This window comes from Doryrhamphus excisus, linkage group LG2 (genome assembly GCF_037039965.1).
Source record: "Doryrhamphus excisus strain RoL-2023G ecotype Guam linkage group LG2, RoL_Dexc_Guam_v1.1, whole genome shotgun sequence".
Classification (NCBI taxonomy): Eukaryota; Metazoa; Chordata; class Actinopteri; order Syngnathiformes; family Syngnathidae; genus Doryrhamphus; species Doryrhamphus excisus.
The window spans coordinates 28,556,074-28,579,915 of record NC_136358.1 but is presented as its reverse complement, the minus strand read 5'-3'; the positions used below and the strand labels follow the sequence as shown (position 1 = coordinate 28,579,915).

Here is a 23,842-nt window from a genome sequence, read left to right as displayed (position 1 = left end):
CTTGACTCAATGCACCTCAACATTGTACACAATGGGTCAACGTATTTGCATCAAATGTCATATGTAATTGAAGTGCAACTTTTGATTGACTCCTTATTTGTTTCAGAGCAAGATATCAGCATTTCCTGTGGTTGGCTGGTGCTGCTGGAAGGCGCTCAGTGTGCAGTATTCATGGCCGTACAAGGATGGACCACCCTGGATGGGAGGAACGCTGCCGGGCCTACACCCTGGCTTATCCTCGGTAGGTAGCAGACTGGGGTTTGATGTGGTTTTCACTGGGATACCCACTTCAGCAGAATCACATACGATATCAGTGTTATGATATATGTTCCCCTCGCATGCTGCGTGGCGATCCTGTAGTGTTCTTTCCTCGCTGTGGACATGTGTGGGTCTCCTGTTTGTTTGACCGTCCACCCAGCTCTGAAATGAAAAGTACTTTATAAGGGCAGTCCTCCTCAAAAATACAAATCTCGACGTACCTGGAAATCTCCTTGGTATTCATTATAGAGGCTCTGGAAGTACAGTGCTGGTGTAGGAATGAAGACACCTCGTCTCCATCTGAAAGTGTGCAATCATGAAGATCAAGAATGCTCGTTAGCAAGTACTATACGGGAATTTGTCACCTTACTTTTTAAATGGAGCACAGCACAGAAGCAGCAGTGTAGCCATGACACCTAAGGTTGTTAAGACAGCCTTGCCGGATTTGGAGAGAAGACCTGGACCTGGTTGATCCGAGAAGAGTAACAGTTATTAAGAATCCACACTGGATTAAGCTTTAAATGTGATTTGAATTTTAAGGAGGCTTCACTACCGGACGTCTTCCAGTGGACCTCACTGGACCAGTCACTCCAATCTCCAAAAAAAGGACCCGCACTCGGCCTGGACCTCACTTTGGCGGCATATTCCGTGTCCTCCACAAATTCACTATCATCCACTGAATAGAACACACTGTCGGTGTTGATGTCACGGAATATCACCTGGAGGAGAAGACGACCGGGATGGATGAGCTTTTTCCTTGATGTTAAAAAACAAAAACCTTACATCATGTTGGTGCTGTCTGTCGTAGAAACGCAGCTGATAGTTGAGAGATTCCTGGAAGCTGGTGAAAAGACATTCCTCATAGGTGGTTTTCCATGTGAAGTGGCGTTGGCTTGAGTTGTGGCTGGCCGTGAGGCAACATGGTGCATTCGGGATAACTGGGAAAAGAGAGTAGTCGAGTCTTATAGAAAAAGATTTTGGAAGTAATGGCCACCTGAAGAATGTATAATGAGTTTCACACCAACACCTCAGTATAGCGACCAACATTTTAATGCGCACGTAGAGGTAGTTAAGGCTGCTTGATGTTCACTACTCATAATACGTCAAAATTCATTCATTTTCTATCAGGGGGTGATGGAGCCTATCCCAGCTGTCTTCAGGCGAGAGGCGGGGTACACCCTGGACTGGTGGCCGGCCAATCACAGGGCACATATAGACAAACAACCATTCACACTCACATTCATACCTATGGACAATTTGGAGTGGCTAATTAACCTAGCATGTGGGAGGAAACCGGAGTACCCGGAGAAAACCCACGCATGCACGGGGAGAACATGCAAACGCCACACAGACATGGCTGTGGGTGGAATTGAACCCTGGTCTCCTAGCTGTGAGGCCTGTGTGCTAACCACTCGTTCGCTGTGCAGCCCAGGTAAAGATGTGTCATGCATATTTATTGTAGAACATATGAACTAATAGGCTTCTATGGCAGACTTTTCAGGCAAAAATTGAACATTATTATTTTGTCAATTTCTGCACAGACTTTATATGAGGGGAGGGGAATATCAAACTATAACTATCAGTTCATGTATAACCAAACTAATGAACGTATTTCTGACCTACATGCTAACCACTCGACCGCCATACAGCATACTTCAAAATGTTAAATCCAAAACGACATCAGGAGGTCGCCTACAGCCACAGCTGTTAATGCATGTGTCACGCCGTTTCCCTACTGTGAGCCGCTGGCCTGTAGCTGTTATCCAGCGATTGGCAGTACTCGGCATCATTGCTCTCCTTTTTACACAGCGAGATCTGAAAAACATCAAAATCCACAAAGCACTGGGAAGACGAGTCCTTCGCTGTTGGGTCCGTCATCACAGAGCAGAAGTAGAGGCCTCCGCTGGTGTTGGCAAGCATGCACGAATACATTTGGCTGCACAATGAAAGAACAAAGATGAATATCATTGCAGTTATTATTACAAATACACAAAGAAACTACATTACTCTGAGTCTGTATATTTGTGGCTGAACGTCAGCCAGTAGGATGGTTGCTGGTCGGTGGTGAAGTCAGGCGGCGTGAGGCTCAAGGAGCAGTTGATGGTGAACATGAAGTCATTCACACACCTGAGGCTCTCTCTCGTGTCTACCAAGCACAAACGGAACTCTCGACTGAACAAATGACCCACGACGTATGGACTGTAAAGACGTTTGACATCACCTGGAGCAGAGAGTCCATACACGCAGGAAGTGTGCAGTAGCAGTAGCATGACTTTGGGCTGATCCATCACCGACTTCCTTGGTCTGTCTCTCTGAGGCTCTTCTGAGGCTACTTCTTGTGTTTTAATAACACGTGGAGGAGGGAGTCATCTCACTGGTTCTTATCTCTGCTAAGGCGGCGAGGAGGTATGAGTGCGTGAAAGACTTTAATCTCTGACATGCATCTTTTAGTTTGCTTTCATTCTGTATATAAGATCCCAAAATACAGCCTTTGCAAAGTAATAAGGCTCAGTGTTCATTTTAGCGCCGTTAGATCAGAAATATGTTCATTAGTTTGGTTATACATGATCATATTAAGATCATATAAAGTCTGTGCAGAAATTGACAAAATAAGGGAAACTACCTGTTTATAATTTTTTTTAATATTACAATTTTGCCTGAAAAGTCTCCCATAGAAGCCTCTTAGTTCATATTTTCTACAAAAAATATGCATAACACATCTTTACCTGGGCTGCACAGTGTTGAAGTGGTTAGCATGCAGGCCTCACAGCTAGGAGACCCAAGTTCGATTCCACTCTCGGCCATGTCTGTGTGGAGTTTGCATGTTCTCCCCGTGCATGCGTGGGTTTTCTCCGGGTACTCCGGTTTCCTCCCACATTCCAAAAACATGCTAGGTTAATTAGCCACTCCAAATTGTCCATAGGTATGAATGTGAGTGTGAATGGTTGCTTGTCTATATGTGCCCCGTGATTGGCTGGCCACCAGTCCAGGGTGGACCCCGCCTCCTGATCTCGTTGCCGTTGTGCAACATGATTCCTGTGTGGTTTGTGTGAGAAATGTTTGTAGAAAGCTTTGCAAATTTGTGTCACCAAAATGAGATCCCTGCAGATATGTCGCCCCCCCCCCCCCCCCCCCCCGTCGTCCCATGCGAAACAGTGAAGCGCTCGTGAAGGGGAAATATGTAGCAAGAGCAGCTCGATAAGCTTAGCCACATCTGATATCAACTCTTTTTTCCACATGTGGCCTTGTGTGTGATAAGACACCTTACACGTTACGCTGAGCACGACCTGTAGTTCGATTACTTCCAAGAGGCTACTTTAGAGTTGTTTCTCCTCCTGTCACAATCAACACTTTTTTTAAAAATTTTATTTAACAGCTCAGATTGTGCAAGTTGTACCTAAAGAAGCGTACTATAAAGAACAAGGGCTAATTCCTACATTCCTACACAAAGCTACGGGTGTATAGTATAGTCCAGATGCAGCACTTGAAGGTCACTCGCATGCCAGTTTTCCATCGAAAGACGAGAGCGTGATGGCAAAGGCCTGAAGGGCACACATGGGGAAGCTGTAATCCATGGAGAACACGTCCTCAGAAACACGTCCAAACTGCATCACGATGTAGTCATCTGGAAAAAACAACATGTCACAAACACAAACACGTCGTGTTGTCTTTATTTTGCAAAGTCACCATTTTCTGGATGGATGATCTGGAAGTTTTTAACAGAGGCCTGAGTGACGCGGCCGTGGAAGTTGAGAACGTACGACTGAGTCTGCTCGTTCCAGCTCGGGGATTTATTGACCAGGGTCACCAGTTTGTCCGTGTTGTTGTTGGCATGGCGCACCAGTAGCGTGTCATGTTCCTGAAAGTCATTCCCGATGAAGTACAAGGTTGAATCGTCACATCATTACGTCTCCTTCCCGTGATACTTACATTTTTGGGCTGGATGGACACTCTTTCGTCATTTTCCAGCATGCCAGGGATGATCACCGTCATTTTCCTGGGACCCCGAAATCCCAGAACGTTTGTCTCCTGGAATTAGACATTTAGTCAATTAGTCATGTTAATGTTCGTTTCGACTCAACTGTCAGTCATGAATGAACGGCCGACAAGTGTCGGTCAATCTCTCGGTCTTTCAGTCAGCTAACCCCACCCACCCACAGAGCGAGGCGCAACGATAGGATAAGACAGGCAAGCACGCAGATAGTCCCGCCCCGCAAAAAGGAACGGTGAACTGACTCTCCAACCAATCAAAAAAAAACGGGTATTTTCATTCAGTTCACAAAAAAGAAGTACAGTGAAGAAAATAAGTATTTGAACACCCTGCTATTTTGCTATTTCTCCCACTTAGAAATCATGGAGGGGTCTGAAATTTTCATCGTAGGTGCATGTCCACTGTGAGAGAGATAAACTAAAAAGAAAAATCCAGAAATCACAATGCATGATTTTTTAACAATTTATTTGTGTGATACAGCTGCAAATAAGTATTTGAACACCTGAGAAAATGAATGTTAATATTTGGTACAGTAGCCTTTGTTTGCTATTACAGAGGTCAAACGTTTCCTGTAGTTTTTCACCAGGTTTGCACACACTGCAGGAGGGATCTTGGCCCACTCCTCCACACAGATCTTCTCTAGATCAGTCAGGTTTCTGGGCTGTCGCTGAGAAACACGGAGTTTGAGCTCCCTCCAAAGATTTTCGATTGGGTTCAGGTCTGGAGACTGGCTGGGCCATGCTAGAACCTTGATATGCTTCTTACGGAGCCACTCCTTGGTTTTCCTGGCTGTGTGCTTCGGGTCGTTGTCGTGTTGGAAGACCCAGCCACGACCCATCTTCAATGCTCTGACAGAGGGAAGGAGGTTGTTCCCCAAAATCTCACAATACACGGCCCCAGTCATCCTCTCTTTAATGCAGTGCACTCGTCCTGTCCCATGTGCAGAAAAACACCCCCAAAGCATGATGCTACCACCCCCATGCTTCACAGTAGGGATGGTGTTCTTCGGATTGTACTCTTCATTCTTCTTCCTCCAAACACGCTTATTGGAATTATGACCAAAAAGTTCTATTTTGGTCTCATCTGACCATAAAACTTTCTCCCATGACTCCTCTGTATCATCCAAATGGTCATATGCAAACTTAAGACGGGCCTTGACATGTGCTGGTTTAAGCAGGGGAACCTTTCGTGCCATGCATGATTTCACATCATGACGTCTTAGTGTATTACCTACAGTAACCTTGGAAACGGTGGTCCCAGCTCTTTTCAGGTCATTGACCAAGTCCTGTCGTGTAGTTCTGGGCTGATTCCTCACCTTTCTTAGAATCATTGAGACCCCACGAGGTGATATCTTGCATGGGGCTCCACTCCGATTGAGATTGACCGTCATGTTTAGCTTCTTCCATTTTCTAATGATAGCTCCAACAGTGGACCTTTTTTCACCAAGCTGCTTGGTAATTGCTCCGTAGCCCTTTCCAGCCTTGTGGAGGTGTACAATTTTGTCTCTGGTGTCTTTGGACAGCTCTTTGGTCTTCGCCATGTTACAAGTTAAAGTCTTACTGATTGTATGGGGTGGACAGGTGTCTTTATGCAGCTAACGACCTCAAACAGGTGCATCTGATTCAGGATGATACATGGAGTGCAGGTGGACTTCTAATGGGCAGACTAACAGGTCTTTCAGGGTCAGAATTCTAGATGATACACAGGTGTTCAAATACTTATTAGCAGCTGTATCACACAAATAAATTGTTAAAAAATCATGCATTGTGATTTCTGGATTTTTCTTTTTAGTTTATCTCTCTCACAGTGGACATGCACCTACGATGAAAATTTCAGACCCCTCCATGATTTCTAAGTGGGAGAAATAGCAAAATAGCAGGGTGTTCAAATACTTATTTTCTTCACTGTAGTTCTTTTGACCCGTTCGGTCATGACCGACACACCACTAGTTTTCATTCAGTTGTCTGTCCCGTCGGTAGACTCACGTAACAAATGGCTGCCAGTTCCTGTCGCACGGATTCACACTCTTTGATGAAAGGCTTTTTCTCCGGGTTTTCCCCACCGTCGTAAACGGTGAACTTTGTTCCCAGGACATTGGACCTGAAACACATCCAATACAAAAACTTTGATGAAAGTATCCTAAATACTAGTAACTGTCATCACGATGCACCGCTGTTGTGTCGAGTAGGAAGAAGCCAACCTTAGCTTTCCGATGTAGCAGCTGGTGTCTCGGGACAGATTTGTTGGGTCGGTAGAAATTAGGTAGTTGGATGTTTTACTCTTCTTCCGTTTCCTGCCCGCCATTAGAAACACCTGAATGGTGAGAAGATGTTGAAGAAAAGAGCGATGGTAACTTTAAACCCAGTGAGACTGAAAGAAGGATACCTTTGTTATGATTGACATTGAAGGATTTAAGTATTACTAAATTGGAGCTCAAACCAAAACAACTCCATGAGGACCAACCCTCTTTCCATCGTTTTTCTCCATGTGGAGGTAGTAGGTGGGGTACATGCCCTTCTCCATTCCTCTCCTGTCTCTGGTGACCCGACACTGGATGGTCATGTCTCTGGGGGCGGGACGCAAGGAGAACTTCTCCAGGTCCTCCAGCGATATCGGAGAATCCGTCTGCAGTGACAAATCCACTTTATTTCAAAGTATTCCATTTCAGTTGGATAGTTATTATCGTAGTATGCATAGCGGCCGTGTCTCACTCTGGTGTTGGATTCACTCCCTGAAGATGAGCACTCCTTGTAGTTGGAGTTAAGGGACGCTAAACTCGGTGTGTTTTTCTCTCCTTCCTTCTTCTTCCCTTCTTTACTGTCCACCTGAACCTCCTCGTCTTTGCTTTCCTCGCTTATCTGGCACCTTGCTGTTGGAATATTCACAAGTATACTGTAAACCCGAATAAGTTAACAGAACTCAAAAAAAAAGTGAGGCAATCAGTTGCCACATTTTTTTTTAGTTCATAAACTCAAACATTTGAGTATATCAGAGCTTTAACGCATGCAAACTCCACACAGAGGTGGCAGAGGGTGGAATTGAACCTGGGTCTCCTAGCTGTGAGGTCTGTGCGCTAACCACTAGACCGCCGTGCCGCCCCTAGTTCAATTTCATCAAAACATATTAGTTAAAAGTACTCAAAATGGAACAACAACTTGACATGATTAAGTTATTAGAACTTTTTTTTAAGAACTTTGAGTATGCATAACTTCATTGAGTTAAGTACTTAGTACTAAGTACTAAGTTTACAGTGTAGTATTACTTCATTTATGGGCCATTTATGGCACAGATTGATGCTCACATGTGTCCATATGTTTTTTCTTTCGAGGAGAGTCGCGGGACGGCAACTCCTCATCTTCACTTTCTTCATGATGGTTCTCCTTTGGAGTCGTCATCTCCCTCTCCGGGGACGTTGAGGTGTCCTGCAAGTGCTTCTCTAAAATAGAAACAACATAGGGGGACAATATTTTTGAAAGTAAACTTTACAGTACATACATAGTGTACTGTACTGTACTGTACACTATGGTTTCTAATAGAACAGATTAATAGGGGTTTATTGATAACGGGTAATAATATGACATTTTTGCAGCAATGCTGGATTTACTTTTGCGTTCCTGTTTGGTCGTTTTGTTTGTCTTCTGTCCATCTTCACGGTCTTTTGCTTTGTCCTTCCTTTTTGCTTTTTTCTCTTTCTTCTTGTCTTTTGTCTCCCGTCCATCGTTCTCCTCCACAGCTGAAATATAAAAAATACAAAATTAATAACTAGTATGATTAGGGATGTCGGATATTTTGCCAAAAACCAATATGCAGATATTGTCCAACTGTACTCTCAGCGGTATCAGCCGATACTGATACCGATATGTGTAACATGACATATCCCCTGTCGTGGATAAGTACTGATAATTATCAGACATCCCTAAATATGATACTTCCCAAATAAGCCGTCCTTGTCGTCATTAAACTAAACAAGAAGTCCACAATGTATCCCCCCAGGCATCCTCCATGACACGAGACAGCTTTGTCTTACGTTTGGTCGGCTTCTCTTCCGCTGGCGCCTCATTATCCACCGTCTCCTCCTCCTCTTGTTCAGTGTCCAAGTGGATCTTTTCTGGAGCACCAGGCATCTCCTCCAACATGACGGTTTCCATCACATCACCCTCCCCCAGCGTGACGACGTCCAATGGGTTGTCGTGGGCGTGCTCCACCTGATCTTCACAGACAAATGTGACAGAGTTGCGGAGGTCGTGAAGACATCACGGTGAGTCAAGTGTCCAAGTGATGTTTTACCACTTAACGAGACGTTGCTGAGAGACTGGCTGATCAAGAGCGGCGTCTCATCCGAGCGGCCTTTTTGCTTGCGGTTCTTTTGGCGAGTGTCCCGGTTGGCGACCACCATTTGACAATCCGCACGCTTCTTTTGTTGCTTCTTCATTAAAATGGATCGCTGAGGCACAATATAGAAGATTACGATATTTCCAGTGAGCATTATGTATGGGTTGTGCTACTAATTCTTTGTAAGACATGCAAGCATACAATAATACTACTAATAATAATACCAACTCCTCAGTAAGAACAGTAGCCATTGGCTCTCCGAGAAGTCGCTAGATGATGGATGCCATTGTTGAATTTGCATATGATGTTGTAAGGGGGGCGGCACGGCGGTCAAGTGGTTAGCAGCTAGGAGGACCAGGGTTCGATTCCACCCTCGGCCATCTCCCCGTGCATGCGTGGGTTTTCTCCGGGTACTCCGGTTTCCTCCCACATTCCAAAAACATGCTAGGTTAATTAGCCACTCCAAATTGTCCATAGGTATGAATGTGAGTGTGAATGGTTGTTTGTCTATATGTGCCCTGTGATTGGCTGGCTGGCCATCAGTCCAGGGTCTACCCCGCCTCTCGCCCCAAGACAGCTGGGATAGGCTCCAGCACCCCCTCGACCCTCATGCACAGTAGAGGTGCATGTTTCGGCATATTTTCACCTTCTTGGTTGCAGCAGTTCAGGAGTAGAAGAGCCGGCTTGCATAAATAATTGCATAAACTTGTGAAAAAATTAGGGCACCTCATGGGATATATGACATATTGTTAGACAGTGTACCCAATAATATGGCCAGTGATGTCAACATTAGATGACACCCCTCGTGATAATCATACTTTTCATTTATAAGAACACTTATTCTTTTTTTCAACCTAAGGTTAAATTAAAAAAAATGTCAAGTATAAACAACAACCATGAAACCTCAAAATGATTTGAAAATATGCTAATACTGCTCTTTAGTATGAAATCATTGCACCTTAGAGGTGCTAATTCCTTGCATTAGATATTTAGTCATTCATGTAGTATAAATACTGTGACTGTGTACGTCAAACAACAGGTGATTCTGACACATTGCACATTGTCCTGGATGCTTATTTTAATGGATCACACTCTATAATCTTAAATAATAGTATATAATAATATAATATAACAACTCATTTCATTATTTTTTTTACCTGATTGTCCAACTTCTGCTGCCGTATGCTGGACTCCTCCATGTTTATGGGCAAGATGATTCAGAAAAAAGACAAATTATAGCCACAAAAAGTGCAAAAAGGTGTGAAAAAGCATTGAAAGCAATTAGAAAATAAGCCAGGGTGTGTGACGGTGGCACCCTGCTCCATTTGACTGTCTGCTCACCTGCTTGGAGCAGAAGGCAAAGGGGATTAAAATGGGATAATGTTCTTAAACAGCACTGCACGGCTCAGCCGGCGTGGACAAGTAAGTGGGCAAGCCCAGACAGCCGTCTTCCATAGACTAGTTCATGTTAAATATCATCAAAAAAAAAAGAACAGGAAGTAAACAACCTTTTGTTTTGAACCTCACACTCCCCAGAATAGTCATCATCATGAAAAAAAATATTGTTCCATTAAAGGCCATATACATCCGTCATCTTCCTGACATGTAAAAATGTCCCATAGAGGAAAGCACAAACACACCTCTTGAGTGAATGGATTCTGCAGAGACGTTGTTATCTCGTTGTCATGGTGACAGCCACTCATCAGCAGCAGCAGCACAGACGAAGGGTTCATTAAAATACGAAAAGGAAGCACCAATTTAAATGTAACCAACATGGTTATTGTATTATAGTTGGTTCTTCAGTCATATTTGGTGCTATAAAAAAATAATAAAAGTAATTGTAGTTAGTCTATGGATGTCAATACAATATACGTACAAGAACTTTGCAACATTTGTGTTGAAAACTTCAATTTTTCCTTGTTCTGTATTTGTTGCTCATGTTAATGAAAAATAATAAAAATGTAAATAAATATAATAAATAATGCGGTTATTTACTATTGTTTTAAACGTCGCAAATTATGCATCGTAACATATAATCGATTAAACTGATTGAATAGCAATTTTTCCGGACGAATTAAACGTGAGGAAGAAACCCGGAAGTAGGTCCCTTGTTGCTTGGCTACCTCAGAGGTAACCCGGAAGTCAATCCGGAAGTTAACCCGGAAGATGTCGTCTGTCGACATTATTTCGCGCAAAAAAAGTGTTTTTTCAATGGTGGTGTTCAAATTTTCTTTACGTATGCTTTAGCTTGTTGATTAACAACTGATAATTTGATAACGTTTATTGAAATTTTTCTGTAAGATCTACCAAAATGGATGTCATTTATTCCAACCACAGACACGCCCAACCCGCTCTGATTGGTCACACTCAACGCCCCTTTGAGGCTGCAAATCCTAACTGTAGGTAAGGGAAAACATGTCATTTGGAGAGGCAAATATTCTTTGTATAAAAATGTAAAATATTTTTGTCTGCTGACAAGTACTTCAAACTCAAGTGCTTGTTTATTATCAACAAAAGCTGCTGGGGAATAAGTTGGAAGTGGAATGAGATTTATGCCCAAAAACATGCATAGAGTTAGTCCAGTACAGTCATACAACTATAGCATCTAAATATAAATCACATTTTTTGATAATATGTAAAATAATTAATCACAGTGTCAAGTGTTAGGATCCCAAATAAACAAATGTAATATTGGATGTATTGCAACATCCCCGGTAATGCAAACTTAACACGAAGAGCTTCAAACAGGATTATTATTAAGATGTGCATGCTCTTCTTAAAGATACCATGCAGTAAGGCATCAATTCCCAAACTCTTAAAATTAAACAGCAACAACACAAACATATATTACATATACATTAAAAGACATTTGAAGAAGAATGAGGTTTATGTTTCAAAGTCCTCCAGCTCCAGCAACATGATCTTAGCCGTGTTCTGGAAGAGTGCCGCTCGGTTCTGCTGCTCCCCTTTCTTCACCCAGTGCCCGTAAATGCGGAAGGCACAGCCGTCAATGAGCTTGCGAACGCCACGGAGCGAGTAGGGATCTCTGGCCAAGATATCACGGGTCAGAGGTCGAGCCCTGCGGTAGCGACTGTACATTTTGATGCAAGCCAGCACGGTGACAATCAGCACCTGGAAAACAATCACATCCTTGGTTCCTGTGCTGCTTAACTGCCATCCATTTATGACGACACTCCTCACCTTGAATGTCCTTCTGGGGCTGAAGCGCCGCACCTGATCCTTCTGGTACTGCCTGAAGAAAGGATGTGCTAAGGCCTGCTCTGCGTTGAGACGCACAGCGGGGTCGACCACCAGCAACTTGGCGATCTGAACATCGCATCATGAAGGTAAGTAAGGGATGCAACTACTGTTTAAGCCCTACCACAGTTGTAAACTAGCAACACTTGACCTCTTTTATTCCTCCATTGAACTTGAATTCACACGTTCCAGAGTCAAACTATCACCACTGCCCCATTTCTTATGGCGTCACAATAAAACAGTCCTAAATTATGCAATGCAATTACCAGATCCTTCACAGTGTCGGACCGGTCATCCCATTCGGGCGAGCTGAACTTGTATCGACCTTCCGTGATCATCCTCAGCATCAGCATCTGTTTGCGGTGCCAGAATGGCGGCGAGCCGGCCAGCAAGGTGAAAAGGATCACGCCGCACGCCCACCTGTGTAAAAGAAACAGAAACTGTAGACAGGAAACCAGCAAAGCCGCATAAATACACCCATGCTTCCATGATGAATGTAAGCAACAAAAAAAAAAGGTGAAACTTACAGATCAACCTCTTTTCCGTAGCCTGGGTGCATTTCATCCATGGAGCACTTGAGTATTTCGGGGGCCAAATATCCCGGGGTTCCACAAAGCTCTGATAATGACAATAACAGACAAAAGCAGTCATGACTACAACTGTGTAATGCCGTGTCAAACATTTTCCACTGAGAAATCCAAGGATGCAGGGGCAACTTTGATTTATTTACTAATGTACAAAAGCAAAAACCACAATCCTAAAGTAGCTATGCTAAAAAATATTACACTCAGAGAAAGTGTTGGGGCAGTCGGGACAAAGCTCCGGGGATGAACAAGTTCTGTTCACACAGTAAACGCTTCATTCATTCCACATTCCATCCGTCCAAATGTTGAGTTCATGTTTAATTTCATTTCAACTGGAGGCAAATGTGGAGATACTGATACTCCTTAGTACCTCGTAGCTTCTCCCCAGGCTGCAGCTGCACCGAGAACCCGAAGTCGGACAATTTGATGTGGCCCTGGTCATCCAGCAGAATGTTCTCAGGTTTCAAGTCGCGGTGGACGATGTGGCGAGAATGGAGGTACTGTACTGCTTGTAGAAGAGCTCGCATCATGCTCCTGCCGTGGAAAAATAGTCATATTGAACATTATAGACAACCGTTTCATTTCATGTCACTTTTAATTTGACGATACGTGCCTTGTTTCCTTCTCGCTCAGTGTAACTTTTTCTGTGAGGTAGTCAAACAGTTCCCCTCGCCTCATGCTAGAAAGAAAACACATACTTCAGGCATTAGACATACCTGCAAAATTATTAATTATTAATTGCATAGCTACATGGGTTGGTTTAAAAAAATTAATGGAAAAGTGACTTTTACAGTAACTGTATCACCTATTTATACATGATTATTGGACGTCGGTACTACTCACAGATCAAACACCAGGAAGATGAAGGTTGCGGACTCGTATGAGTCAACAAGTGTAACTAAGAGAAAGAATAGAATGGCTTCATCACTGGGTTGGCCTAAATGTAAATAAACAAAGCAAGTGTGTTGTGGACCTACTGATTGAGGAGTGGCCCTTCACCATGTTGAGGACTTGGATCTCCTTCAGCGTGGATGTCTTCACTTCCTCCAGCTGTTGGATGGTCATCTTCTCTGCTGTGATCTCAATGATCTTGACGGCCAACTCCTGTCCCGTGTGTCTGTGCACACACCTGCGTACCACGCTGCTCACACCCCTGACACACCATCGGCGTATCCAACATGGAGATTAGTTGTTGGGGTTTTTTTCCATTACAGCTCATGTTATATTCTTAATTATCTGTTTACCTGTTTAGAAAGTCATAAAGAGCTCACAATGGGCCGAAAATGGTAATAGTACCCATATGTCCTCTTTATATTTATTAATTGTATAAAGGCAGCACTTTGAAAGCGGTTGGCAGTGATATTTATTTTGCCTCAATAGCGCCCCATGTGGCCACAGTGGCACTCTCACAATGGTCGTTTCACTTCATATCTATATACATACAGCAGCAATTTAGACCTTCCACTGTCATGAAATATTTGAAGATCCACATTATTGGTCCATATGAGATGAATGATACGAACTATTGTTAATATTAATAAACATATAATTTTGGACTATGCCCTGCAGGATAGGATGCACGACAGTCGTTTACGAAAAGCATGTCTATTATTTTCTGATGAACTCACCTGCCAATCACCTCTTTTGGGTCATACTTCTGGTAAAACTCCTTAGCACCCACCCAGTCTGGTAATTCATCTCCAAGCACAATGTCCTTGGTCATGATGATGGACTGGGACCTCAAAACAACAAAGAGTTCTTCAAATGTCTAACTTAAAAGACAACATGGTCACTACCAGGAAGTGCAGTCAAGATAGGGAAGTAATATGTTTTAGCTTGCAGTTCAGGAAGACATGTTATCTTTTTCTTGTTTAGCAAAATGCCCTTCGCGCATCATGATGGTTTGCTAGTAGTGGCCTTGCCTGCAGCGGTTCAGTGACCGTGCCCGAAGATACTCACTATGTATGCGCTGGGAACGTCAACAACAACCGCGAGGGAGACAGGCAGCCAGGAAGGTGCTGCGGTGCGATTCAACAAAGTCAGCCGCGTCGCTAAAGCAAAGCCATTACAACGCATCCTTCAGTGAAGATCACCAAAGCGAGTTAGCCAAAATGACATTTTCAAAGTATTAACATTTTGTCCACATTTCCTTCAACTGATCCGGTGTATTTTTGCCAAGTGCGTGACTATCGCCCCCGCGTGGATGGAGTGCGACAATGTCGTTCGATAATTTTTCTTGCACATTTAAAATTTATACATTTAATAGATGTTATTATTTTAATTAAAAAAAACTCACCAAAGCCGGTCCAACGTAATTACTTTATGTCTTTTTGTGATAATTTGCTTGTCGACGAGTTTGGTTAGTGGGGGTGGTTGTCGTCATTTCCGGTAGCTGCTCCGATGTCTTGAAACGTTCACATCGATCCGCTCCTGGGAAGGTTTGTATTGTTAATATAGGCGAGAAAACGTTCCACGTCTGTACTTTTATCTAAACTTAATTTTAACTGTATTAGCACATTGATTGGCATTTAAAAATGCACCGCATTCTTAAAATGAAATGTGTTTTGGGGGCATCGATATTAGCATTAGCCTAGCTTACTGTAGCGATTCAGCTAATACAGTTTGCGCTAACCAAAGCAAAGATAAATGTGCTTATTTGAATTGTTCATTGCCTTGTCTACCCGATGATAACCTTGCTTGACAATTAAATACTACATTCGCTTCTTGGGAGACTCATAAAATGTCCAGCTGTCATGATATGAATGAATTTGTTTGCCAGTACGACTTACAACAAGGTTTAATGTTACTTTGTGTTTGATTGTATACAGGGGAAGCCAAGATGTCAGGTGCTGGGGGAGGAAAGCGTCCCTCGGGAGGGGACAGTCCCCCTGGGCCACCTGAGAAGAAAAGCAAGAAAGAGGAGAAGACAACCACCACTCTCATTGAGCCCATTCGCATAGCTGGAGTCTCATCCACGGTCAGTTGATAGACGGGTTTGGCTTGGCAAGTCTCCCTGTACTGTGCGTGGGCAGGCTCTTCATCAAGCTCTTCATTCAATGTGCAGGAGGAAATGGACATGAAGGTGCTGCAGTTTAAAAACAAGAAGCTGTGCGAGCGCTTGGAGCAGCGGCAGGCGATGGAGGATGAGTTACGAGAGAAAATAGAGAAGCTAGAAAAGAGGCAAGCGACTGATGACACCACGCTGCTGATTGTAAACCGCTACTGGTCAGAGGTACTATTGATCATTGGCTTGTATTACAACATTCTCACATATGTAAACATGTCAGGTTCAAACATAATTCATTTTTTTATGGCAGCTGGAAGAGAAGGTCCATGTTCTACGTAAACATATTGAGCCGGCTGCCCCAGTGCCATCTACCCCGGTTCCTCCATCTACTCCTCTTCCTGATAATGCACCCATGGAAGAAGATGGCATCAAAATAGCATCACCAACCTCTGGTGTGCCTCCGCCCCCACTCCCTGAACCTCCGAATGCTGGAGAACAGCTAGACCAGCAGCAACACCAGCAGGAAGAAGGTCAGGAAGGGCATCTGGGGAATCTACAGAAGCCTCCACCTCCAGATGGACCAGAGGAATTGACACCTACAGAGCCTCCACAAGAATCAATGACAGGTTAGATGCTATCTTTTTTTCTTAAGTCCTCTCTTTCTGGTCTAACCTTAAAGCAGTGGTTCTTTTACAATTTACCGTGTCTACAGGAATAACCTTGTTTGCTCAGGCATGTAAACGGGTTATTCCGAATGTTTCCGAAACCGGAATATTGCCCTTAACCGGAATATTGACTGCATGTAAACATAATGAGTGACTCTTTTACAACAACCACACCTGATTGTGTGCAGAAGCATCGCCACTGCCGCCACCCCCCCTGAGTGAAAACGCCAAAGGTTTCTTGACCACGCTGGAGCACAGCACCGAAGAGGAGCTCACCCTGCGCCTCCAGGACCGCATGCAGTTCAGCAAGGAAGCCATCGCCTGCCTCGTGTGCGTCTTTGACAGGTTGCATAGCGGCATCGATGATATGTGCAAGCAGATCCAAGCTGCAGGTAAGTCAAGCATGGGCCGGCTCATCTCGCCAGGGGGCGTGTCAAAAGCGGTATGATGGCCATGTGGGGGGAGGGTTTTTACAGGTGGGGAATCACCCCCACTCGTTTGCTGACCTTATGACAGAGGGGGGGCTCACGCAGTGACCACTTTATGTGAGAAAATTCCGTCATTATGATAGACTTTTCTCACATAAAGTGGTCTTGTGCTATCTTGTGTCAGTTTTTTTAAGTCAGAATCAGCCAAAATTGGAATCAGCAGGTCAGGCTTTTTAATGATGGGTGATTGGCTAGGAAATTGTATGAATCCCTGGTTATATATAATCATTAAAGAGTCAATTTTGCATGATAGGGCATATTTAAGTGGTAAAAGCAGGGTTAACTGAATGGACATGTTAGCGGGGTTCAGAAGACGGCTGGTGGGGTTGATCCAGACCCTCTAACATGCTCTTGCATGGCAGTATGCGAGGACGAGAGCCTGGCCGGTGCGGTCACCGCAAACCGCACCGTGTTGGATGACAACTGTCGACTGAGAGACCTGGCCACTCTGCTGCATGGTCGGCACCACAAGACATCCATGGAGGTGTGATGTTCTAGGCACACTCGGTTTAGTGGGACACAATAAAGTTCGTCGGCAATAATTGCTCGTGTTGACCCTCATTACAGTACAACGAATGGGTGGACAAGGTGACCAGCGCCGAGACAAAAGTGTCTGAGATGGAGACCACTGTGGAGGACTTGCAGTGGGACATTGAGAAGCTCCGAAACAGGGAACAAAAGCTCAACAAGCACCTGGCAGAGGCCATGGAGCAGGTACATGTTGTTGTGGTATTGTTAATGCTATAGTAGTCTTTTTTTTGTGGTCTCCATCCTTTTTCTTTTAGAAACTAATAAAGAGGAAAGCAAAGGATGAGGGAAAATAACTGAAAAAAATAGTCTAAAAAAAGGTCTTACTCGAGAGTATTAAGTGTAAAAATAATATATATTTTAAATACTTGCATAATAAACTTTTATTTAATTTATTTGTGGTCCACAGCTCAAATCGGGCTACAGCAGCACGGGCAGCTCCGGTGGGCTGGCAGGTGGCCAAATTACATTAAACATTCAAAAGGTAAGCAAGCGTCTCGATACCACCTTCACACTCATGCGCCGCACGTCTAATGTTTTTTTTTTTGCTTTCATTCCAGTTTGAGAGTCTTAACACAGAGCTGGAGCACAACCAGGAGTTGGCCAACAGCCGCATGGCAGAGCTGGAGAAGCTGCAGGTGGAGCTCCAGGAAGCCGTGAGGGAGAGCGAGAAGCTGAAGGTGATGATATAATACGGCACGTGCAGGGTTGGCTTGCAAAGTAGCAAGCCTTTTTGCATGTTCTCAATGAGCGTTCAAGATCTGGTGGAGCGGGGAGTGTTCGTTACCAGAGCTCAACTGGACCAAGTCCAGGCTTTTCTGCACTGTGATTGTCTTGCTCCCAAGAGCGACGTCTGCGTTCACGCCTGGCTAGACGAACCTCAAGTTTGATTTAATTTAACCAAACAAAGCAGGTGTAAGAAGACTGCAGCTGGAATTGAACGCTCGGTACTGAAACGTGGTGTCTCTGATGCTCTGCCTTCACTGTCGCCGCCTCGCCTGTTCCAGATGGATGTGCGTAATATTCCAGAGGAAGTCGTGAAGGAGACGGTGGAATACAAATGTCTGCAGTCCCAGTTCTCTCTGCTCTACAACGAGTCTCTGGGAGTGAAGACCCAGCTGGATGAGGCTCGGGCCCTCCTGCTGACTGCCAAGAACGCCCACCTCAGACAAATTGAGCACATGGAGGTGAACGTACAGAGGAATCCTAAGCTGTAACAAGTCATCCACAGAGACAACCTTGTGCGTCTTGTCCAACATTGCTTGTCCGCGTCCCCTCTCAGAGTGACGAGCTGTCTCTTCAGAAGAAGCTGCGCACTGAGGTCATCCAGCTGGAGGACACGCTTGCCCAAGTGCGTAAGGAGTATGAGATGTTGCGTATCGAATTTGAGCAAAATCTGGCTGCTAATGAACAAGCAGGTACTTTCCTAAAGCATTTTTTTTTACTTTAAGAGCAGTTACTGCTCTGGATCTTGCTAGATTGTGTACCTAATGAAGTGTCCGTTGCCTTTCTCAGGACCAATCAACAGGGAGATGCGACACCTCATCAGCAGCCTGCAGAACCACAACCTCCAGTTGAAAGGCGATGTGCAGCGCTTCAAGAGGAAGTTGCGGGAAACGCAGATGGAGATCAACAAGGTAGATGACACTAAAGTGTGTCTTTCGAAACTTTTACGATAACCATCAAGTTGGGAGGGGGGGTGGAGATACTTACCTGATATTTGTTTCCATGAAAGCTACGCTGCCTGAACAGCGACTCAGGCGTTTTAATTCTGGAAGAGTCGACCAGTGACAGCATCGACGTGAAGAAAGAGGAAGATGAGGACCAAGAGGAGGAAGAGGAGAGAAGGAAAGAGCTGGAGCGGCAGCGAGCCCGAGAGAGGGAGCGCGAGGCCGAGCGGGAACGAGAGCGGGACCGCGAGCGAGAGCGACAGCGCAGCGACGAGCTGAAGAGGAAAGACTCTGACACGTTGAAGATGCTCAGAGTGGAGCTTAAGTAAGTCCATCTTTGGCACCAGTTCTTCTCGATTGTCTCATAACATCTTCTGTGTGCGCCACACTCCAGGAAAGCTCAGGAGTCCCAGAAGGAGATGAAGCTCCTGTTAGACATGTACAAATCGGCGCCGAAGGAGCAGAGGGACAAAGTGCAGCTCATGGCAGCTGAACGCAAATCCAAAGCAGAGGTTTGTTTACTTTCTGTCTTATGCATTGCAATGGCAGCAAACAGGTCATGGTTTGCTCTTGGTGACACTGCTGGTGAGCTCCACTCAGAAGATAAGGTTACAGTACTTCTTTTCTGTGGTCTATTTATTAGGCCATGGAAAAGGTACCAGTACTACCAATGTGGCCTGCAATGAAAACACTCTGGTACATGTATAGGTGGATGAGTTGAAGATGCGAGTCAGAGAACTGGAGGAGCGTGAGAAGAAGGAGAGCAAGAAGTTGGCAGATGAAGACGCCTTGAGGAAGATCCGAGTGGCGGAAGAGACCATTGAGCACCTGCAAAAGAAGCTGGCCGCCACTAAGCAGGTATTCGCCATGCATGGACTCCACGTTAGGGGTCGACTGCAGGGAAATGAAGGACTACAGCTTCCCAAAACCTTTTAGGTGTGTCTCTGATAGAACTATGTCAAAGTCTCTCAAGGTCAGCTCTCCTCGCGTGCTTGTGCTTTCTCTGGAATTTGGACACACGCAATCAGCAGATGAGAGCGTGCTATCGTGAGTTGTAGAATAACGTATCAAATCATTATTTCACTGAGGTCGAGTCCTGCTTCAACAATGTTGTCATTGCAAAAGCAGAGCTGCTTGAACATTGGACACACCCGCATTAGCTCATGACTTACTCTTCATATTTAAACAACTGCTGACCTCTCAACCTCGGGAGTCACAATTATGTATTGCTGCAGTTTTCTTAATGTTCTTTGTTGTTGAACAGAACTGCACCAATACGCTCTTGAGGAACTGGAGGAGACATGTTTGTGGTCTGATAGCCCGCAGCACCTGAAACCTGGGAGGTCCAGTAGTACAAACAGGCCAGACTGTGAGCCTGATTTAGCCAGCTCTTCAGGCTAGTGCTTGAATGCTTTTGATTAATTAACATAGTACTGCCTGCCAAAATCCGGTTGTTCAAAAAAAAGGCCCAAATCTAATATAGAGCTCCTTTAGTTGTTTACAGGCTTGTTTTTAAGGAGCGTGAAACCAAAGGAAGCAAATGCAGCATTGGTGGTTTTGTTTTGGGGGGGGCTTAAAAAAAAGCCCACTTCCTTATGTGTAGTAATGACCTTTTTAACCGCTCACATAGGAGACAGGAAGTGTCAGTGCGGGTGTCATCATGGACGTATATCTTTTTCTCAAGGAGGAGGAGGCCCTCCTGAGTGAGATGGACGTCACTGGCCAGGCCTTTGAGGACATGCAGGAGCAGAACAGCCGGCTGTTGCAGCAACTGCGGGAGAAGGACGACGCCAACTTCAAGCTGATGAGCGAGCGCATCAAATCCAACCAGATCTACAAGCTGCTGAAGGAGGAGAAGGAGGAGCTGGCCGACCAGGTCATGACATTTAAGACCCAGGTGAGAAGTGAACATTTTTGTCACGATTGTCTCCGTATTAGCGTTGAAGGGCTCAATTGTCCCTTCTTGCTAGGTGGATGCTCAGCTGTTGGTTGTGCAGAAGCTGGAAGAAAAAGAGGGTGTTCTTCAGAGCACCTTGGCCACCCTGGAGAAGGAGCTGGCTGTCAGAACCCAAGCATTAGAACTCAACAAGAGGAAGGTGAGGCTTGCTTGTTTGCATGACTCACTAATGACTGCATGATTTCACTGCAGCCAGATGGAAGGTTTTCAGTTACAGCCTTGCGGAGAGCGCTGATTTGATGGTTGCTAGACACACACCGTTCCGTTATTTATACTGCTCAACACGTAAAGCTATGGTTGTCATTAACAAGGTGACGTTCATTTAAGAACCTCATCGTGAGCCTTTTTATGGAGTGCGTTGTTGTTGTCGGTGCCCTGCTGCAGGCGGTGGAGGCGGCGCAGCTGGCAGAAGACCTGAAGGTACAGCTGGAGCACACGCAGGCCAAACTCAAGGAGATCCAAGTCGCCGTGGCCGAGAACCGCACAGCCCGGGAGAGGGAGAGCAGCAACCTCAAACGAGCGCAGGTAGATCCATCCATCGTCATTAAATATAAAGTACATTCAATTAGTCATTCATTCATTTTCTGCCACTTTTTCCTCACGAGGGTCGCGGGGGGTGCTGGAGCCTATCCCAGCTGTCTTTGGACGAGAGGCAGGGTATACACCCTGGGCTGGTGGCCAGCCAATCACAGGGCACATATAGACAAACAACCATTCACACTCACATTCATACTTTTGGACAATTTGGAGTGGCTAATTAACCTAGCATGTTTTTGGAATGTGGGAGGAAACCGGAGTACCCGGAGAAAACCCACGCATGCACAGGTAGAACATGTAAACTCCACACAGATGGCCGAGGGTGGAATTGAACCCTAGTCTCCTAGCTGTGAGGTCTGCGTGCTAACCACACGACCGCCGTGCAGCCTAGCTGATGTTTCAATATCAGCAATTCTTCCTTTTAAAAAAGATACTAAAAGTTAACATTGACTTTATTATTGTGGCTGTAGCCAATCACAGAGCAGATATAGACAAACGACCATTCACACTACATTCAATTATAATAAAAATTTATTCTGTGGTCTGTGCACCACCATTTATTCCCCACACCATATGTAGTTACTTTAAAAAAAAAAAAAAGCAAAATAAGAAAATAAATATGGCTTTTCCGTATGTTTCTCAGGAGGATCTGTCCAGGCTGAGGCGGAAGCTGGAGAAACAGAAGAAGGTGGAGGTGTACTCTGACGCCGACGAGATCCTGCAGGAGGAAATCAACCAGTACAAGGTGCGAGAAATTTATGACCGTTATTTATCCTCTTTATGAATGTGATGGCAAGGCGGGCTTGTAAAAACACCAACAGCTTTCTGGCAACATCTGCCGCAGACTCTTCCTATAAAAAAACACAAAAAAAAAACGACTGCAGTGATTTCCCCTTCTGATATCACTTTCCATTTTTTTCTAGAGGCCAGACATGACTCCTAAAGTGTGTGATGTATTATGTTTCCGTCTCCAGGCCAAGTTGCGTTGCCCGTGCTGCAACACGCGGGACAAAGACACGGTCCTCACCAAGTGTTTCCACGTCTTCTGTTACGAATGCCTCAAGATGCGCTACGACACGCGCCAGAGGAAGTGCCCCAAGTGCAACTGTGCCTTCGGCGCCAACGACTTTCACCGCATCTACATCACATAAAAGAGAAAAGAGTGGACATTGCCAATGGGTGATTTTTTATCTCTTTGGACATCTCGTACCACGTCGTTGCCACACGGGGACCAAACAAATAGTGACTGAGTGAGTTGTCCTGTAGCGTAATAAACAGCTGTTAGTACACTTAGTTCCTACCCATACAGTCTTTTAAATAATGACGCAGCCCCTTTTACATCCATCTATAGAGTTTTCTAATGCTTTCGTAACAGCGCACACATCTTGAAGCATTCTGTGCATTCAGGAAATTAAAACACCTTTTTCTCCATACTGGAGGCCTTGCTTGTGTGTGACAGAGTATGTTTATACTTTATGAAGTGCAACACCCAGATCGTATGACGTCACCGCTAAGGCTATAGAATTAATAACCCTGGAGAGAGAGAGACAGGCCTGTTTGGCAGCCAGTCAGCGCATGCAAGAGAGTTTGGATCACCTTGGACTAGCTCTTCTATGTGTGTGTATGTATGTGTGTTCATCCGGTTGCCATGGCGCCCGCTGCAGAGTTTTGACACAACATCTGCAGCTTATAGTGGCTCATTACTGTATGAAATGACTGCAGTGGAAAGTCAGCACATATGGGCCTGAGCAGCTCCAGGTTGTCCTAAAGGTCGAGTAGAAAAACATCTGCGTGAGGACATTCTTCAGGCGTCATTAATGCGATGAGGCTCCTTTTCCTCCCTCCCTCCTCTTGTCCGGTGATGTGAATGTTTGCTAGGAGGTTGGCTCGTGTCTGTTTGACGTTAGAACTTGTGGGAAAGGCAGTTCACACCATGTTGTGCAGGAACGCTTCCAGGCTCCACAGAGAGGGAGAGGGGGGGAAAAAAGAGTTAATTCAGCATTTGGGAACAGTTAGATAAACGTTCCAGGAGACTTGTTGGCAGAAAAAGTCCTTCTGTGATAGAACCGCTTGTTTAGTTATGATTGTACACAAACAGGCATGAATAAATCGGGTGTTTCTAATCATGTCGCACACCTCCAGATGTTGTCCTAAACCTTTTGTGTTGCTGTGACAGGAGGACTGCAGCTATGAGTTCACTGTGTTATTGCATTTTTGCAGTGCTGCAGGAGGCTACACCCTAGCCCCAGACGCTAATAACACCACCGCTCTGTGTCAGGGACACACATCTTCCAAAGTGAGAAGGTCACACTGAGCTTTTCCTTTTGAAGCGTGTCAAAGTGGACAAAAGGGAAGCGTTTGATGCAAGCGCTTATGCTTCAACTTATTTTTGCAAATTTTTACAAAGTTGAGGTAGACTGCATACAATGTTTAAAGTTAAAGATGACGCTAACCGCTGTTACTGTTGCTTTTGGTGTCTACATTTTGCAACATTTTAAATCATTTTGCAAGTGTATTAAAATGTTAACCACTTCAAAAAGTAGAAACATCCCTCTGAGCATATCTTT

General features: G+C 44.7%; 4 protein-coding genes across 5 annotated transcripts; 1 reads left to right on the top strand and 3 right to left on the bottom strand.

The window, feature by feature from the left end:
* Window positions 1–59: 59 nt before the first annotated feature.
* Window positions 60–2,546, bottom strand: LOC131110009 (uncharacterized). Its single transcript, XM_078789174.1, has 6 exons — window positions 2,266–2,546; window positions 1,995–2,194; window positions 1,042–1,196; window positions 812–977; window positions 480–722; window positions 60–420 (listed from the first exon to the last, which is right to left on the bottom strand). The coding sequence occupies exons 1-5, from the start codon at window positions 2,544–2,546 to the stop codon at window positions 625–627; spliced, it is 900 nt and encodes a 299-aa protein (XP_078645300.1). The 3' UTR covers window positions 60–420; window positions 480–624.
* Window positions 2,547–3,607: 1,061 nt separating this feature from the next.
* On the bottom strand, window positions 3,608–9,938 carry LOC131109552 (tubby protein homolog). The gene is made up of 12 exons (XM_058061692.2): window positions 9,739–9,938; window positions 8,537–8,693; window positions 8,277–8,459; window positions 7,854–7,982; window positions 7,551–7,685; window positions 6,961–7,118; window positions 6,713–6,874; window positions 6,450–6,562; window positions 6,235–6,349; window positions 4,189–4,287; window positions 3,946–4,117; window positions 3,608–3,883 (listed from the first exon to the last, which is right to left on the bottom strand). Exons 1-12 carry the CDS (start codon window positions 9,778–9,780, stop codon window positions 3,750–3,752), a joined length of 1,599 nt encoding a protein of 532 aa, XP_057917675.2. The 5' UTR covers window positions 9,781–9,938; the 3' UTR covers window positions 3,608–3,749.
* A 1,171-nt stretch (window positions 9,939–11,109) lies between these two features.
* phkg2 (phosphorylase kinase, gamma 2 (testis)) lies at window positions 11,110–14,614 on the bottom strand. 2 transcript variants are annotated; one of them, XM_058061970.2, is made up of 10 exons: window positions 14,383–14,614; window positions 14,052–14,162; window positions 13,401–13,576; window positions 13,267–13,321; window positions 13,037–13,102; window positions 12,794–12,957; window positions 12,367–12,457; window positions 12,106–12,259; window positions 11,783–11,908; window positions 11,110–11,713 (listed from the first exon to the last, which is right to left on the bottom strand). In XM_058061970.2, exons 2-10 carry the CDS (start codon window positions 14,144–14,146, stop codon window positions 11,468–11,470), a joined length of 1,173 nt encoding a protein of 390 aa, XP_057917953.2. In that variant the 5' UTR covers window positions 14,147–14,162; window positions 14,383–14,614; the 3' UTR covers window positions 11,110–11,467. The 2 variants fall into 2 exon arrangements, with proteins under 2 accessions (XP_057917953.2, XP_057917954.2); XM_058061971.2 differs by lacking the exon at window positions 14,383–14,614 and having other exon boundaries at window positions 14,052–14,181.
* Window positions 14,615–14,761: 147 nt separating this feature from the next.
* Window positions 14,762–22,706, top strand: rnf40 (ring finger protein 40). The gene is made up of 20 exons (XM_058061969.2): window positions 14,762–14,861; window positions 15,252–15,400; window positions 15,488–15,655; window positions 15,741–16,056; window positions 16,284–16,487; window positions 16,946–17,067; window positions 17,151–17,297; window positions 17,521–17,595; window positions 17,672–17,791; window positions 18,119–18,298; window positions 18,394–18,529; window positions 18,627–18,748; window positions 18,847–19,106; window positions 19,176–19,293; window positions 19,490–19,639; window positions 20,466–20,678; window positions 20,752–20,877; window positions 21,123–21,263; window positions 21,919–22,020; window positions 22,250–22,706. Exons 2-20 carry the CDS (start codon window positions 15,263–15,265, stop codon window positions 22,424–22,426), a joined length of 3,015 nt encoding a protein of 1,004 aa, XP_057917952.2. The 5' UTR covers window positions 14,762–14,861; window positions 15,252–15,262; the 3' UTR covers window positions 22,427–22,706.
* Window positions 22,707–23,842: the final 1,136 nt, after the last annotated feature.